This window comes from Chinchilla lanigera, unplaced genomic scaffold (assembly GCF_000276665.1).
Source record: "Chinchilla lanigera isolate Chin_1 unplaced genomic scaffold, ChiLan1.0 scaffold00007, whole genome shotgun sequence".
Taxonomy (NCBI): domain Eukaryota; kingdom Metazoa; phylum Chordata; class Mammalia; order Rodentia; family Chinchillidae; genus Chinchilla; species Chinchilla lanigera.
The window spans coordinates 26,559,516-26,577,590 of NW_004955408.1; the positions used below are offsets into that span (position 1 = coordinate 26,559,516).

The 18,075-nt window shown below is 35.1% G+C and overlaps 1 protein-coding gene across 3 annotated transcripts in view; it reads left to right on the top strand.

Annotated features, from left to right (window-relative positions):
• Positions 1-18,075, top strand: part of Cpeb4 (cytoplasmic polyadenylation element binding protein 4) — a 62,037-nt gene that overhangs the window by 24,235 nt on the left and 19,727 nt on the right. For 2 of the 3 annotated variants that reach the window (XM_005376353.2, XM_005376354.2), the window contains exon 3: positions 13,617-13,667. The exons of the other annotated variant lie outside the window; for it this stretch is intronic. In XM_005376353.2, the coding sequence (XP_005376410.1) occupies positions 13,617-13,667 (51 nt within the window). The remainder of the gene's footprint in view (positions 1-13,616; positions 13,668-18,075) is intronic. 3 annotated transcript variants of the gene reach the window in all.

Genomic DNA, 18,075 nt, shown 5'->3' on the forward strand with positions numbered 1-18,075 from the left:
GAGATAGCTGTAGCTACCTGCTAAGAGTTGCTAACTATGGAACTAAATTTTGCCATTTACTCATGGCATATATTATAAATTGGAAATAACTTGGTCATAAGGAAGAATTTTAAAAATAGAAGTAACTCCTACTGAAATAGATTCTATTGTTTTAATATCAGAGTGATTTATTTCAAATAGGAATGGTGTGTAGGGGGTAGTTATTAATCTTAAGATACTTAACCTTTTTCTATTTAAATTAGTTTGCCTATAGCAGTTTGAGTCTGAAACCTAACCTAACCTTTTTAAAGGATTAGATGAGACATTTTCTTTTCATATCTAGTGGGGCATGATACAAAGTAGCATGAAGAAGAAATGAACAAAGCAAACTCCTTAATTTTACTTGGATTTCATAAACATATAAATTACAATTACATGGTATCAGATATCTTCTGGCAAATTGGGGGCACCTTTAAATATTACAAGTGTTCAGATTTAGACTCAGCCAGGCCAGTGCCCTGCATGCCTGGCTGGAGCCTTCGTGAACCAGGCTGGTTCTTTCTTGTTCTGTTTGGATGATACTAAGTAATTCAAAGCATGGAGCAGGGGAGCAGCTGAGGTCTCCAGAGAGTAGAAATTGCCTCGTTTCTAGAAGCCTCATGAGTAATGGGGTGAGGTACATAACCAAGAGTGTAATCTAAACTGGGTCACAATTAACTTCGTGTGTTGCTATTTAGAAATGAAGGATGTTTCCACTCCTTGTGCATTCTCCCTTACCTGACTGCAGGACATGGGATATCCTAAACAGTCTTTCTCTTTTGCCTTGACTTAGTGGTGTCAGAGGATGTGACCTGGGCTTCTGTGCTGAGGTAACTTCTCTTGTGAGGAAGCAGAGGGCAGTCATGTAGCATGATTTTCTTTGTATTGCTTGTGGTTCAGGGGCTATTCTTGATTGAAACTGCCTGCTTTTTGGTTTACTTTTGACCCGAACTTATTGGATTTCTCACAGCCCTGTGTAACAGAACCTACCAAGGTGTGAACTTTGAACCAAGCAGCTATACAGCACTTTTTCGGACTGGGTGTTATTGTTTTTACCCCACCCCCACCTCGCTTGGGGAGGAGAGCAAGGGAAAATATTTAGGAGAGGAAAATATGTGATGTGTAAATGTTGATTGGCTCATAGAGTTAGTCTGACATGTTCCCTCACTCTGCCTCTGAACTGAAACCAACTCAGCTCCTACTAAACATATCCATATCCTATTCATCAGCCAAATCTAATGTGACCTATTTTCTTACATAACAGAACTAAGTCCAAAGTAGCAATCCCCTGCCTTTTACTTTATACATTTGTGATAGAATATTTGACCCTTGTTTTTATTCTGAAATCATATAAGCAGTTGTCACAAAGGGAGAGTTTGTCTTATGTCATCCATGGTGTGAGTCCATAATTACTTAAGCAGTCCCCTTATTTTCATCTTGAACACTGAGCACAAGGAACCCTATTTGAAGTCTGAAAATTGGGTGATCCTCTTAAAACTTCCTCATACCTCTGATTTCACCTAGATTAGAGGCGAGGGTGAAGGGGAATGTGGGCAGGGGAGGGGTAGAGTAATAGCAAGCTTTTTATGTTGCTAGAAAAGTAACGATCCTGTATCTTTATTTAAAAGATTTTTTTACTTCATTAACTTTTTTTTCAGCTCTATTAAGGCTCTCATATTCTGTAGTTGCAGTGATTTAATTTTGTTTGACACATTCAGGGCAATGATTGGTAAAGAAATAAACTAGATGTAATAAGATACTTTTTAGAGGTAACATCAGAAAAAAGTGACAATTAAGGAAGAACAAGTGCTTTTCTTTAATGTCTTACATTGTCACATTAACTATTGCCTAGAATTTACACAAGTGGGTTTTATCAGGTGAACAGACAAAAATATTAATGTTCTTCATTTAAAAGTGAAATTTAAATGAAATTTAAGTAGTAAGGTTTTCAGACTTTCAGCAGGCTGTCAGTAATAAATACTAAGAAGTTCCTTACTATGTAAAATAATAGGTCCAGAGGTACATGCTGCTCATGCTCCATGTCCAAAATTAAGGTAGTGTATTGTATACCCTTGCTATTGCCACTTAGGTTTTCCTTTTAAAGTTTTTTTCTACAAAACTTCTATACAATTATATAGAGAAGTGACTCTTGCTGTCTCATTTCTTGACAGCTACTGAAACATAAAGTAGCCCTGTATACTAATATCTGCTTAATAAGCCCTTTGTTATCTATGACGGACTTAAGGCCTTCCTTGATCCTGTTATATAATCCTGGACTATGTTATTGGCTGACTTCGGGGGAGGGAAGGCAATGCCATGTGATTCATAGCTGTCATAAAAATATCCAAGATTCTTTTCACATTCAGTTTAAGAACAGGAAGGAGGGAATAGTTCACAATTGTGCCACAAAAATTATTGCTTCCTGACATGCATGGAATTTTTTACCTGAATATTGTATGCAGTTGATTAATTTATCAGCTGTATGTGCCTGATTTGTGATGTTTTTCCTCTCATGATACTTCTGTCCTTACTACCAAAGCTTAAATGAAGGAAAAAAAAAAAAACAAAACTCCTTCAGTGAATTTGTTGCTGTTTCAGCAGTACAGTTTTTAAAAGTCAGCCGTATTAACCAGCTTTAACTAGTTACTACTCTTTAAAAAAGCTAGTGAGGTGGCTGTGGTGCCTGTGGACTTCATTATTTTGTCTAATTGACTGGGTTTTAGTTCACTGTACACCGGTGTAGTCGGTTCTAAAAGCAAGGCTTTGTTTTATTCCAAGTATTACCTGGTAACAAGTCAATTAAGAATGTTAGTGGAACTTTGAAGGGAAAGCAGTTCCATAATCTGTTTGGAATCCAGTTGGGCAGATGCATTGGGAAAGAGAAGGAAGAATCAACCAATTAAAGGGCCTTTTTTACTGCTTGAGAAGTACGATGCAAATCTTAGTCCTGAAGGGCAGACATGATTAATTAAAGTATAAAGAACTTAAAAAAAAAGGAACTTCCACTAGCTATCATGTTCCAAATAATAAAAGCCTGACACAGTTGGCTACATGGAGATATTTAGTGAATCATTACTAATCTCATTGTTGTAATGATCAAAGTTGTTAGTGTATAGTACACTTTCCAAAATGTTAATAAATAAAAGTAGAAACATTTAGGATTATATTCAGACCTTGTTCTGCCACTGTCATCTGTGTAGCCTTTGGTTGGTCATTTCTCTAGACCTTAATTTCCTTAATTGTGAACAGAGGTGTGGAACTTAACGATCTTTAAATTATCATTGATTCTATTAATTGTGCATTATAAAATAAAGTGTTTATAGTTTAATGACTGAAAATAACATGTAAATGTCATGTAATTATGGATGTAATAGTATTGAATATTCAGTAGCCTGTAGAAGGGAAAAAAACCAGTAATCAAAGTTAGTTGAGTGAAATTTTTGTTTCTAGACTGTGTCTTTTGAGTTAGGCATAAAAACTGTTTAGGAAACAGTTGTTTCAGCTTGTTCTCCTAAAACGTTTTTGTTCTCTGTTTGTGGATCATAGGCTTTTTTAGCCTTGGGAATTATTTGGTGGATCCTGTGAACCCATTAGTGACCAAGCACTTTAGTTAGATTATAGCTGTGTCACTTAAGTATCATGAATGTCTTCCAAAATAATATGGGTGCTGATGCATGGCAATTAAAATACCTTTAAAGGTGTCACTGAATTCATATTGTTATTAAGGTTATCTTGTTAAGGGCTTAGGTGTTTGTGTTCACTAGGCTGATGTCATCATGTCATCAATTGTTGTCATGGTGGGAAGCCTCTATAAAATATTTTGTTCAGTATAGGTCTTAATAGCTACAAAAGGCTGTAGGGAACTTTTCTCACTGTTCTGCTTTATACTCCTGCCATTCTAATGCTCTATATTACAAAGGGAACATAATACAGAAAAGAAATTTAGTAGAGTAAACAGTGAAGAGGAGGACGGAAAGAAGTAAGGCTGTTATTTACCCTAGATTGTCATCTCCACCAAATAAGATTTTGGAGCTTCATTTCTGGCATCTAAAGGCTATGAGTATAGGGATACCCTGATGGGGTGTAACATGGAAGTTCTTGTTAGGACTGGAAATAGGTACTATGGAAGTCTCTTTTAAACCACATAGTTTGGAAATATCTTACATTTTAGCTTGTTTATATTCCATCTTCACAAAACATTTTGGCATATTCTATGAACAAGTCAAACTGAAGAGCACTTTTGAAGTGTTTTTCCTTTTTTGAGGTAGATCTGGATGTTCTGTAATGACAACAGTTTGAAAACAAGTTCCAAGCACTTCAGACACAATTTCTGACTTACCAGTGGCCCTTCACAGATGATCGCTAATGCAAATACTTACAGTAACCTTTTATATTGGTTTTGTGATCTACTTTATAGTTGGAAAAAAAATTGAAGTTCAGAGAGATACAGTAGCTTCTGTAAAGTCACTTAGCTTTCTGGTACCTAGAGTGTTTGGGTAGAAAACATAGCCTCTAGCTCCTAGTTCAAAGGCCTACACATTTACTGTATAACCTTCATGAAGGAAAAAAATAAGAAAATGTAAATTTTTTTTGTCTCAGTATGCTTCGACAGTGTAGATGTTAAAATTTGTTAACTGTAAGAATCTGGGACCCAAATTTAAAATATGTTTTATCATCAGAATTTTCTATAAAAGATTTGGGGCTCACATTTGCTAGTTTCATATTGAAGAGCAAAAATCAAGATAGATTCATTAAGAAAGTTTTTTTCCCCTGACTCTGATTCAGGGCTGTCATGGGACTTAAGTATGTGTAGGCCTCAAGAGATTCAGATACACTGCTCTCCCTTCCTACTCCAACTGTCACTCTGCTTTGGATGTATCTGTGAAGTTCAAAGTTGTCTGAAGTGTTCATGCAACGGATATACGTGAGGCATCTGTAGTACACTGGGCACTAGTCATCCGGTTGTTGGAACACATCCATCACTAAAAACAAAGACTCCTGGCCTGATAAAGCTTATTCTCCAAATGATTAATAGACATAGTTGAAGAGTTATTTATTATCGAATTTTGAAGGCTAGTGAAGAAGACTTAGAACCTTGTGTATCTATACGACAAACTGGAACTGGGGCTTTTGCGTGAAAACAAAAAAGGATTCTTAGTATGAAACTCAAGCTCATCCTTCATTAAGGTTCAGAAAGTCATCAGACTATATTAAATAAGTGGTTAGAATTGATGATAAGTCTGGATGCAGAGAGGCAATTAGTAACTTAGCTGACTATTGGGGAGTGGAGTTTAATTTAAGTGAACAGCATTAAGGGCAGGTGTTCATCAGTATGGGGTAGTGTTCTATTTTATAAAATAATGGATATAAAGAAATTTGTTTCTGTGGTCAGTCAGGGAAGTGTTTAATTACATTTCTTCTAGTTTTTTTTTGTCATATTGCTAAAGTTCTCAGTGATTTATAGGGACTAGCCTGGGGTCCCTAAGGATTTCATAAATTTTTTTTTTAATGTTCATGTCAGTAGAGAGCCATTTCTCAAAATTATTTTTACATTGGAGAGGGTTACACAATTCCTTCTTTATTCACTGGTCCTTTCAAAATATGCCTCTCTTAACCCATCCTTTTTTTTTTTTTTAAAGAAGGTAGGAGAATTTTAATTTTCTACATTGGCTTTTTTTTTTTCTGGATTACTTAATTTCTTTTTGTACTACCCACTGGTCTGTTTTTCTACTTTCCAATATATTATCTCTCTTCTCCTTTTTAAACTGGCTTTGGCTGGTTTAGTTTGGACAAAAGCTGTGTCAAGTTTTTTAGAGCTTAAAAATTGTCATTAATCACTGGTATCATAACATCCTCTTAAGGCAAGTTATCTTGTTGCTCTGTCCTCTAAATGTAGCATCCAGAATCAGAAGGCTTCTGGCAAGGATAAAAATAGCCTTCCTGCTTGATGGTTTGTTGTTATCTTTCCTGGCAGTAGGAAATCTTTTGAATTCTTTAATTGGGTCAGCTCCTTGCTAGCTTCTCTCTAGACATTCCCTTCTGCCTGAAGTTGTGAGATGCTTTTAGATCCTGCAACTTTGCATCTGCCTTCAGTTATAATCAAACAGTTTTTCTTTATATGAAACGTTCTTCAATCTATAGAAACTTATCTCATTGACCTTTTCTTGCTGATAGAAATTTATTTTTGCCACTATTATAACCTGTTTTTCAACTGGCCTTTCACAATTTAAAAATTAAATTGGAGGTTTGGTGCAAAAAGAACTTCCCTGGTTTAATTAATAGGAATAATTTTAAGTTGAATTTTCTAAGTTTTCCTCTCAGATCTTTCTGTGATAGAAAAAGTTAGATGTTAGGACTTTTTCCTCTTTTCTTCGCCAGAGGATAATTATATCCGTGTTTGTAACCCAGAGCAGTCGAAAACTTTCATTTCTCAGAAACTGAAAAATCCCCCAGGTTGCCACACCCTAAGGTTGGAACTGACTAACCAGAGAGAATCCTCCCTTTTCCTTTCTCTCACAAGTGGAAAATTGTTGGTTATCTCTGGTTTATAGCTGGAGAGGGGAAATAAGTTAATATTAATTAGACAGCTCTTGTATACTGAGGGACTTTTCTTGTTCTGCAAAAATTACCTCAGGAATAAAGCAGCTTTGTGAAGTGAATGAAAATATGGATCTGTGTCTTCCTGCAATTCAGTAAAGCTAAGGTATTTGGCAGGTGAGAAGATGGGCTTGGATATACCCTTCTCACTCCATCTTCTAAGACAGACCACTCCTTGCTGGCTTTGTTTGATTCATTCAGCAGCTACTTATTGAGCACTTTTCTCCATTCAGTGCTCTGGGATACAAGACTCAATCTATCCTCAAAGATTTTTTTAGAGGAAAAGTTAGGTTAAAATGTATAGTTTGCCATTCTTGGTATTTTGTTCCTCTAATCTCAGTACTTTGGGAGACTTAGGCAGAAGGATTCCAGCTTAGGCAATGAGACCCTGTCAAAAAAAAAAAAAAAAAAAAAAAAAAAAATATATATATATATATATATATATATATATACTTAGTGAGACCCTGTCCAACATATAAATAAATAAATAAATAAAAAGTGCTGGGATGGTAGCCTAGCATGAAGGGCCTGTGTTCAATCCCACACATACACAAAAGTGTAACTTATACAATGTAATACGTGTTAAGGATGTTATATGGAACATGTGGGGTCATCTGCAATCATAGAGTGGGTGTCTTCCAGCAAGGAAGACTTTGCATAGGATATGAAGCCTAAAAACGAGAATGGCTGGACAGGAGAGTGAGAGACACGGGTCGGGGGCAGATAGAAGGAGACGTTTGACAGAAGAATAAACTAGAAGTTACAAACCAGTTGTTCTGAATGGTTGGAGTGCATGTGAGCAGGGAAATAGTGTGTGAGACAGGAAAGGGCATAAATTCAAGGGATTTTAGAAAACTTGGCTTTGAAACTAAAAGCCAGATTCATCCCAGAGAGGGTTTTTGTTTAGCCTAAACCCTCTGTGTGTGTTTATTGAATTTTAAATGGCCTTTTGGGAAGGAATAGGACTCTCCGCTTGATATTAGTGCTAGCCAGCTCCTGCTACATGATTTTGCATAGAAATGTCTTATGGGAAGTTGTTGTAGCACAGATAGATCAGGGAGTAGAATAAGGTAGCCATTTTGATTTGGAAAGTTACTTTTAGGTCAATAGTGTAAATTACTAAAAATTTTATATCATGAAGTTACAGAGCATATTGCATTTTTATTAGTTCATATTGATATTGGTTCTGCTTTTATACAAATAGAAAGTTGGTATTTGCAATCAATGACGTTATTATACATCTTGAGCCTTACTCTATATTGTCTGGATCCCCACAATGGCATCTCCTGCAAGTCTCAGGCATTATTGATAAAAATCACCAGAGGTGTAAGAGGTAGAGTATTTCCTTTAAAAAATATTTATGGCGATACAGCTTTGATGTACTTTTACTAGATGAATTTAGCAGAAACAGAAGTAGAAGGAACACTTCTAATTAAAAACAACCACAAATATATAAGTATGTGGATTAGAAATTTTTAATGGTGTTCCTTGAAAAACACCTCTCCTTTTCCTTTGGCATATACACGTTTTTACAGCTTGAGCCAAATAAAAAAAATTTGACTTAGAATTTTATGCTACATGTCCATTACGTAGGAGCACGCGGGTATGTTTTGGATAGCCTTGCAGAGTAATTCCTTATTATTGTTTCTTGGCCTGTGCCATGTTACCAAAGATGCTGGCATGTCTCTGAAAAAGAGGTCATAACATGAAACCTAATAGCATTGTAGAACATTTGATATATTTTAGTGTTTGTGTATGAAATTTCATCATTTATATCATTTCCTACTGAATCATCAGTAGCAATAGTATCTGGGTTTCTCTTTAGAAAATAACTTTTATTTTACCTAATTATGAAAGTAGTCCATGTATATTAATATATGTCTTAGTTATTTTTCTTGCTGAGGCAAAATACCTGATACCTGAAGTTAAAAGAGGAAAGATTTAGTGTAGCTCACAGTTTGTAGAGGTTTTAGTTCATAGTTGGCTGGCTCCAAAGCAAGGAGGCATGGCAGAGGGGCATCACAGAGAAGAAACAATTCATGGTGAGAGAAGGTAGCAAAGTGGTGAAGTAATGAAGAAGCAGCAAATGAGGAGGGAGGACAACAGCAGCCCTCTTTCTATTCCTTATATTCAGGGTACACACCCTTAGCACTCACACCCAGGATATGCCATCCCATTATCCACACTCAGCACTATGTCAGACTAATCAGTGGGCTAATTTAGTAGTCACATACCCTTAATCTCAGCATCACACATTCTAGATCCATCCACCTCTGTAAAAACCCCACCTATGACTGAGGCTTGGGGTGGGGGACATCTAGACATAAGCCATAACACTGTAATAAGGTATTTTCTTAGAATCTTTTCTCCTTTCATCTTTTGATTAGGTTGCTTAGAGTCTTAAGGAAGTACATACTGTTACTTAAAGCATTTGTTTCCACACCTATTCTAAGTCAGTCTAATTGGTAAATCTTGGTTCTGTCCAACTCATAAATGCCTAGCATAGAATTGTCTAGTTGTTACATGGCTCTTTTGTAGGCTGTAGAATTTGGTAGTGTAGTTCCCCAGAGTCCCACTGTATCAGCTGCCTATATTTGGCAAGGTTGAGTCATGTCACCAAATATAGCCTGTGCCTTCCTCATGATGTATGCCAGGCTTCTGGCTCCAAATGCCACAAGTGGCCTCCAGAGACTACTATATTGCTTTTCATAATGTCCCTTAAAAGAAGGACTGCTGATCAGGCAATATTTTTTATATATGTAACATAATGCCAGGAGACTTCTAAGACTGAATTTTATGTACCAAGTAGATCACTTTCCTGAAATCCTAATGCTCTCTTTCTGCCTCCAGGAATTAAAATTTAATTGTACCAAAATGTGGGTTGTGGTTATAAATAGACAAGTTATTAAAACTCAGCCAAACAAAATGTCAGGTACTGGATTATATTCATATTCAAATATTTCAGTTGTTTTTATTTTACTATATTCATTTGTGAAATGCTGGTGTTTCAAGTTCAGTGGGATGAACTCATTGCATGTTTGCCTGTTGCCCAAACAGGAAACTCCAGACAACAAGGTAAAAAAGGCTGTAGTTTAAGGGGGTTATTATGTGAAAGAGATAAGAGTTAGCCAGTAGCTAAATTATCATGTAAGAAGGCTAGCTATTGCTGTGAAGCTAGAAATAAAATTTGGTGAGTTAACTTTATAAAAAGGCTTCCTTTCTGGGAGAGGTGTCCTAGAAAAAAGGTGAATCTGAAAAAAAAATTTAAAAACTTTTCCAAAAACTTATATCCATACAAAACCCCAGTATATGGGTGTATATGGCAAATTTATTTATAATTGCTCAACCTGGAAGCATCTGAAATATCTTTTTGTAGCAAAATAGATAAGTAGACTGTAATTCATACAAACAGTGGGATACTGTTCACTACAATATAGATATCAAGTCACAAAAAGACAGAAAACGTAAATGGATATCACTGAACAAAAGGAGCCAGTGTGAAAAGGCTTTATTTTGTGATTTCAACGCTGTGACATTCTGGAAAAGACAAAACTATGGAGTCAGCAAAAGATCAAGTGTTAAGGAAGGATGATCAGGTGAAGTACAGAGAATTTTTAGGGCGGTGAAATTACTCTGTATGATACTACAGTTAAGGACACACATCATTCATTATACATTTTTTGCAAACCCATAAAATGTACAACACCAAGAGTGAACCTAATGTAAACTATGGATATTTGGGTGTTAATGATATGTTAATGTAGGTTCTTAAGTTGTGAGGAATGTGCTATGCTGGTAGAGGGTGTTGATAATGGGGAGGCTATACAGGTGTGGGGAGTATATGGGAAATCTCTGTACCTTCCTCTCAATTTTGCTGTTAATCTAAAACTGCTCTAAAAAGATAAAGTCTTTAAATAGGTTAAAAAATATAACAGACAAATGTACACATCCTTCACTGGGAACATGGAATAAAGGTTACTAGATCAGATATGGGAGGGGATTGTCAGTATGCTAGCCATAGAAAATAGAGAAATTTTGTTATAAATTGGCATTCATACAGCAGAGAGGATATTGGAACAGAAATAAAGGCAGTGTACAAGGAGAATTGTGAATGGCTTAAGGAAGACTCTAAATTTCCTTGGCACTTATGGTAGCTTTGGGAAGATTTCCAGAAAGGAAGTGATATGTGTTATCCATAATTATGAATGACTCTTTAGGTATTTTAGTTGTAGAACGAATTTACAGAAAAGTACAGCAGATAGGTTGAGGAAGCATTATCAAAGTTAGCACAAAGAAAAAGATTTCTTAATGTCACTGTTTGTGTTTTAAAATAGAAGTAGAAAGAATGACTAAGAAAATGTTAACAGTTGTATTTGCTACTCAGAGACCAAAACTTGACTCTAGCCTGACACAAATCATATTACAAGGTCAGGTAAAAAAAGTAAAAACAAGTATCACTTTCAGAGTTCAACTGCAAACTTTGCCAGTGATTCTTCAGTGTCATATCTCAGTGAAGGATAGGATTACTGTATTAAGAAGGTTAAGTAACAAAAAAAGTGTCAGAGCACCTTCCTTGGACACAGCATCTTTTCAAGAAATGTGCCATGAGGCAAACTCAGGTTTGAAGAGTGTTTTTATGTATTTCAAGTTGAAATATTTCTCTCTCCTTAAAAGTTACCCAGAAGATAAGTTTCTGATAAAGTGAAATTTTCTTTGTTAATTTGGGTCAACCAGTTTGATAATTGATCTTTTATATTCTCATTGTTAATTATACTTACTCTTCCATAATGTCAAGTAAAAGACATTATGGTTCATATAGAATAACCACACTTTTAATTGAATGTTAGCATTAAAAATTGGAATATCTCCTTAGAAATAATAATTTTCTCTTAATTCTTAATTTCAGTTAATACAATTGAACACTTTTGTTTCTTGTATTGATTTACATCTTTTAAAAATGTTTTATGATAAAGGAAAGTGGTGTGTGATAGCTTATTAGGCTGTTTACTAGTTTTAAAACTACGAAGTTTATACTTTCATTCCATTGCAGAAAACCAGCTATTGATTAAGTAAGTCAGAAATCGTACCCTCCCCCCAAGGGGCTGGGGGTTTAGCTCAGTGGCACAGCGCCTGCCTGGCAATTGCAAGGTTGTGAGTTCAATTCCCAGTACCAGAAGAAAAACAAAAAACAAACAAAAAAGAAGAAATCATACCCCCCCAAGTTTTGAAGTTGTGTTCTTATTCTTAACATCTCAAATCTATTATTTTTTAAAAAAATATACTTGTGACAAGTAACAGTATCCAGGTGGTAGATAAAGCAGTTCAAATGAAATTCAGTAGAGCTGGATATTTGGCTGTCTATTAGCATTAAAGAATGAAACCAATATTTAGGAATAAATTGAAATATCAAAGTTAAGTTTTACCTTATTCTCTCCTATATCCAGACCTACCTTCACTACCAAAATAGGAATAAACTGACATTTTAAGTGGAGCAATTAACAACTTATTTTTAGAAAACCTTTTTATTTGGTTTTAATTATCAAAAATATTGTTTTAATTTTGTTTCATGTTAGTCTCCAGGTTTTGGATTGGGATTAATTAAAGCTGTAGGCTGTAGAGATCAGTTTTCTCTTTTCGTGGCATGAATTCATTTCTGTGGAGACTATTTCAAAGATATGAAATTTAAAAACATCAAAGGGCTGAAGTTATTTTCTGAAGAGTTGGTAATACGTGACTGTTGGATTTGTAGGACCACATAGTAGGTCTGGTTCCCAGTAAACTAGGTAAAGTCTTGCTGGCATCTAGGGAGGCTTGTTGTAACCTTTTGTCTTGGGAGAATCTCTGCTTATCCACCTTTTCATTGCCTTCGTGAGGCTTATCTGCTTTTCCATAGCCTTGGAGAATCACAGTGAAGTATTATTTCTGAAAATGGTTTACAGTTCTGAGCCAATATTAAAAGTCCCACTGTACTCCTGATTTATAGTATTGGGCTACACTAAAGAACTAACAACCAAGTTTTCCTATTAGATGAGCAAGACTCCTTAAGGGTTCTCCACCAGTTTTCTGAAGGGTGGTGCCGACGGGCATGTGAGGTGTGGATGTTACATCATCATTAGTTATATTTTCATTGTATAACTTGTGTACATGGTTTGCACTCAGTAAGGGTTGGTGGTCTGGAAACATGTAAAAGCTCTTTATTTACATACAGAAACTCTTCCAAAACAGAAATGTAATTCCTTAAAGATAGAGAAATCCCATTGTCATTTCCCTCATATATTATGGCTACCAGTTGGGAGGACAGTTCATCCAACAGTTTTAGAAATTCCAAAAATTACTTTTATACACATTTCAGGTGGCCATAGAACCTTACAAATTTTGAAAGACTTCACAATTCGAAAGAAAGTAACTAAGTATTTATTGACTACTGTGGTCTTTGGTGCTATGTTAGGCAGTTTTGATATTGTCTCTTTGTTAAGTACAATGAAATATTCTTCTCTGTCTTCAGTTTGTTTTGCCTAAAACCTGAATTTAAACTCATTGGCCATGTTTGCACATGTAGACATAAGGCTGGCACTTTTGTTATGAACCACAAAGAAATTATCATTGCTGATTACATACTTTTAAAAAGTTAAAAAAAGAAACCTACACAAATAAAAAAAATTACATTTATGAGGTTTGAAGATTGTTATTACAAGTTGATGTTAGAACATAAAGGTATAAAGAAAATTATTTGGGGGGGATTTGGAAATTAGGATGACCTCGAAGTTAAATATGAGGATATTTTATTTTACCACCTTCAAACTTTCCCTGTCTGAATTTTGGTGAACATGCTGATTGATATGTTCTCTTATTCACTGTTTGGTAGCACAAGTTTTGTCCCATAATAAAGTTTTAAAAATACTTTTTGCCTATTAAAGCAATCAGTTCAGCTCTTGTTATTGAATTACTTCTAAACCATCTATTAAAAAATAAATTTAGTAACGGCCTTCTTTTACCTTCAGGTCGTCTAAACTATTCATATCCAGGATCCGATAGCTCTCTGCTTATTAATGGTAAGTGATAATTGATTTATCCTAGTGAAGTTCCCAAAACTGAAGTTAGTACTAGGTGAGAAAATACAGTAGTTGTGCTTTATCAAATAGAGAAATGATATTAGCTTGTTTTGTAATGACAGTTGCAAATTACTATTAATCAGCTATTTGAAAACTAATTCTTCCCCTCAAAATTGTGATAGAAAGTTAAAATAATGAAGAACAGATTCCCTGTCCTGAAATTGGTGACAATGAGAATAAATGAAAATTACATATGATAAAGACTGGCATTATCAAGCATTAGTTTCCGTAGGGTGACCTTTGAAATGTCAACAGAAAAGCCGTTTCTACGTAGCTAGATAAATGTGCCAGGAAAAGGTTAGGATAATCAGATCTAAAACCAGAAAGAGGCAGCTTAAGACCGCAGTGCTCGACATTGCAAAGGACAAGGTCATTCACTGTTTTCTGTCAAAAATGAACAAGAACAATGAAGTTGTATTTGCTTTTACCATACCTTAGTTTCTCCTTACCTGTTCTTAATATTGCTGTGTGCTGATTAGTTTTTATGCGTGCATGTGGAAGCAAGCTAAACTTCAAAGAAAACATGGGGGCATTTACCCACGAAGAATTAAAGAATATTAAACTGTCTACATCTTACTATCATAATTTAAAGTAACAGAGTGAAATCTAGAGTCTTACTTATTTCTTTTTTTCTCATTTACTTTTGAATGTGTATTTGAAATTTCTGTGTGTTGATACTGCCTTCCATTGGGCAAAGCTCATTTTAAGTCCTATAACCTCAAAAAAGTGTTCTTGACTATCTGTATTCTCATCATCTTACAAAAAAAAAAAAAAAAAAAAAAAGAAACAAACAAAAACCTTACCTGTTGTAAGTGGTAAAGGAGAAATTGAAAAGTATGTGACACAGTCTCCTTTTAGTTGGTGTTTGAAATCTGTGCTGTGGAACATAAGCTTGTTGTGTCAGAAAAAATTTGATTGATGAGAGTTGTTGAGAGCACCAGCTTTTCTGGAGGCTGTGCAGTTTATTAATGCCTCCCTTGTTTGTCAGACTTTGGTCTTTTCATGCTACAGTGCCAAGATTAATGCAACAACAATAATAATGATAGACTCAAGGGAAACAAAAGGTAACTTTTCCCAAAATATTTATGTTTTGAAATTATTGCTCTTTACCCTCTAGAAAGGGCACTTAGGTGGTTGGTTTTTATCCTTGCTTATATGGAAATTTTATTTATTATGAAGATAAGCTGACTGAGGTTAACTTTGTCTCAAACTGAAACTTCATATCTTTGACATTGCAAAGGGCAATGAATGTGAGGTTATGATTCCCCTCGTCTAGCATTCAGTTTCAGGGGACCCAAAACTTGATTTTGTCAGATGTGATCAAGTGTTAGGTTTTAGTAACCAACCAACTAGGACAGATACCAGTATTCACTTATAATGAAGACTAAAGCTTGTAGGTCATTGATGGCTACCCTTTTAGAGCTTTCAATGATATAAACTTCCCACTGTGGCACTGCTGTGTTCTCCATGACTGTTCTAGGTAGATCAGATGCTGAAAATGAGTGATAGACACAGTCTGTCTTTAGCAGTAAAGTCTAGATTATAATAGAAGATTGCTTAAAAATCATGAAATTAAAGGTAGGCAGGGTGGAGAACATTAAGAGCATTTTTTAGTCATCTTGCTTTAAGCATGGCATTGTCTAGTTCCTCAGCTGTACTTAAAAAAAATTCTTTAGAGTAGATCTCATCTTCAGGTAAATTAATCTCCTTCATATAGTAGCTTTGCTTTTGCTTTAGTTCAGGTTTTGGCAGTAAATTCTATAATTAGAAATATAAGTACCCCCATCTCTGGAGTTGTTGTGAAGATTAAATATAGGCAAATCATTTAGTATAACTCCTGGCAATACTAAGTCAAGCTAAAATAGATTTTGAGGAAGAGGGTGAGGAATATTAGTGCTAAAGATTCAAAATGGAAAAAATACAAAACAAAGAGATTAAGATGAGTTTGTTTACTGTTAAACATGCTTTCTTTGTATATTATGGAAATAGATAACTTAGCTATACTCACTTTTAAATGCAGACCCTTTCCTTAAAACTGAAAAATAGAAGCCTAACTTTGTAGTCATTATCTCACTTTAAGATTGGAAGGAACACCAAGTGGCTGTTTCACTCACATGATCTTGAGAACCCTCCATTTTTCTGCAGATGACAAAATTTCATTCTTTCTTACAGCCAAACAATATTTCATTTTGTATATATACCAAATTTTCTTTAGTCATTTGTTGATGGGCACTTAGGCTATTGTATATTGTACCACAGTAAACATGGGTATATAGGTATTCATATGGTAAGCTTTTAATTCCTTTGGGTATATATCAAAGAGTGATATAGCTGAATCAAATGGTAGTTCTATTTTTAGTTTTATGAGGAGCCTCCATATTGATTTCCATAGTGGCTAATTTACATTCCCACCAATAGTGTAAAAGAGTTCATTTTAGGCAGGTCAGGTTGTAACAGACTCCTGCATATCTTTTCCTCTGAGGATGTCTTCTCATTTAGAAGCATCAACTAAATATGTGGTTACTGGAGGAGATTCATGACATCTTTTAAAGACCAGTATGAAACAGTATCTCTTAATTATAACTCTTTGGAATGAAAAGAGGAATATTTCTTGAAGTGGGGGGTAGAAATCTATCAAAAAGGGGGGTACAATTTACAGAACAAGTGTAGATTATAATCACTTATTAAAAATAATCTACCATGGTTCTAGTTATAACAAAGGCCATGTTGAAAGGTCTCATTATAAAAAAGATAATAGGAAACATCGTGAATTTTAGTATGCTCTACAATTGTTAGCTTAAAATAATAAAGCAAAGCCTAGAATAATTGCTGAAGAGCAAATTAGAATATGTACATATGAGTTTACTTTTGAGAAAAGTAGGGAGGGAATTATTGGTTGAGCATGGGACTATCTAGCCATTACATACACATATGTTGTCTTTTGTTAATCTCTCGTTTGCTTTCTATTTTTATACCTAAAAACTGAAGATTAGGGATACATAGAAGCTAGAATTCTGATCACTGCTCTTCTCTAAGGGAGCTCTTACAGGCAGGTGCTGTGCCACTGAGCTATATCCCCAGCCCAAAGGTAGCTCTTCTAAAATAATAGCACCATACCTTTTTCATATCTTATGAATGCTCTTTGAATGCTATTCCACCAACAAACAAATGTAAGCTCAAACAGTTGTAACATAGTGAATTCTGTTAAGCATATGCGTACATTAATTTTGTGACATTGAGCCTGTTAAATTAGGAATTGATTTTTAAAATCACTTAAAATACTTCTTTGCAATTTTGCCTGACCATATTCCTTGATCTTTGTAGTGACTGTGTCAGCTTTTTGGTTCTCCCATCTTTATTTTTTTATGTTTACAGTTTTAAGTTTTTGAGTCTCTGACTTTTTTAAAAAACTGACTTACTAATTTAGCTATTTCTCCCCACTTTTTCTTTGTTGCGATGGCTTCTCACTATGTTGCCCACTTCTAGGCTCAAGTGACCTTCCCCCTTCACTCCCAAACTAGCTAGGCCTATAGGTATCTGCCACGGTACCTGGCTCCCACTACATTTTAAAAAATCTTGCTGGAAAAAATCAGTTATTTGATAAGATCTCTTCATCTAAGCCACCCTACCCCAGTAGAATTGCTTTTCACCAGTGGCAATGAGGGGTGAAAGTAGGTAGGGAACTTAAAGTAGACCAGTTATTTGAAAGCATCAGTTCTTCCCTGCCTACTGAAACCTACTAATCTTTTATGGCTTAACATCTTGTTTTTTCCAGAATTAGTGCTTTCATGTAGGGAAGAATACTTTATTTATTTTTAGTATTAAGTACCAAAAAAAGGTCCTTTAACAAATATAGTATCATAGAATACACAATATTTTTTTTTTTTGGTCTTTTCTTCTGGTACCAGGAATCGAACTCACGACCTTGCGCTTGCCAGGCAGGCGCTTTGCCGCTGAGCTAAATCCCCAGCCGCAGAATACACAATTTTAATGAATTCTGGGAGTACAGAAAGAGATAAAAGAAGTAGTAAAGACCGTCTTTGTTTTTCCATTCCAGTTTCTCTCTCTCAAAGATTCTTAACAGTTGTTCTAGAAAAATGAGTTTTGCATATCCCCATGTATCTATATACAGTATGTTTTTATTTTTCAGTTTACACAGTGAAGACTGTTCAATACATGTTAGACACTGCAAGCAAATGACTTCTTAGATATCAGTGCATGAATATGTGCCATGTATGTAAATGGGTGCATGCTAGGTACTATCTTATGAATGTGTCACATTTTGGACTGTTTTTCATTGTTACAACAAAAGAGAAAAAATACTTTTGAAGAGTTAAATAATATTTTG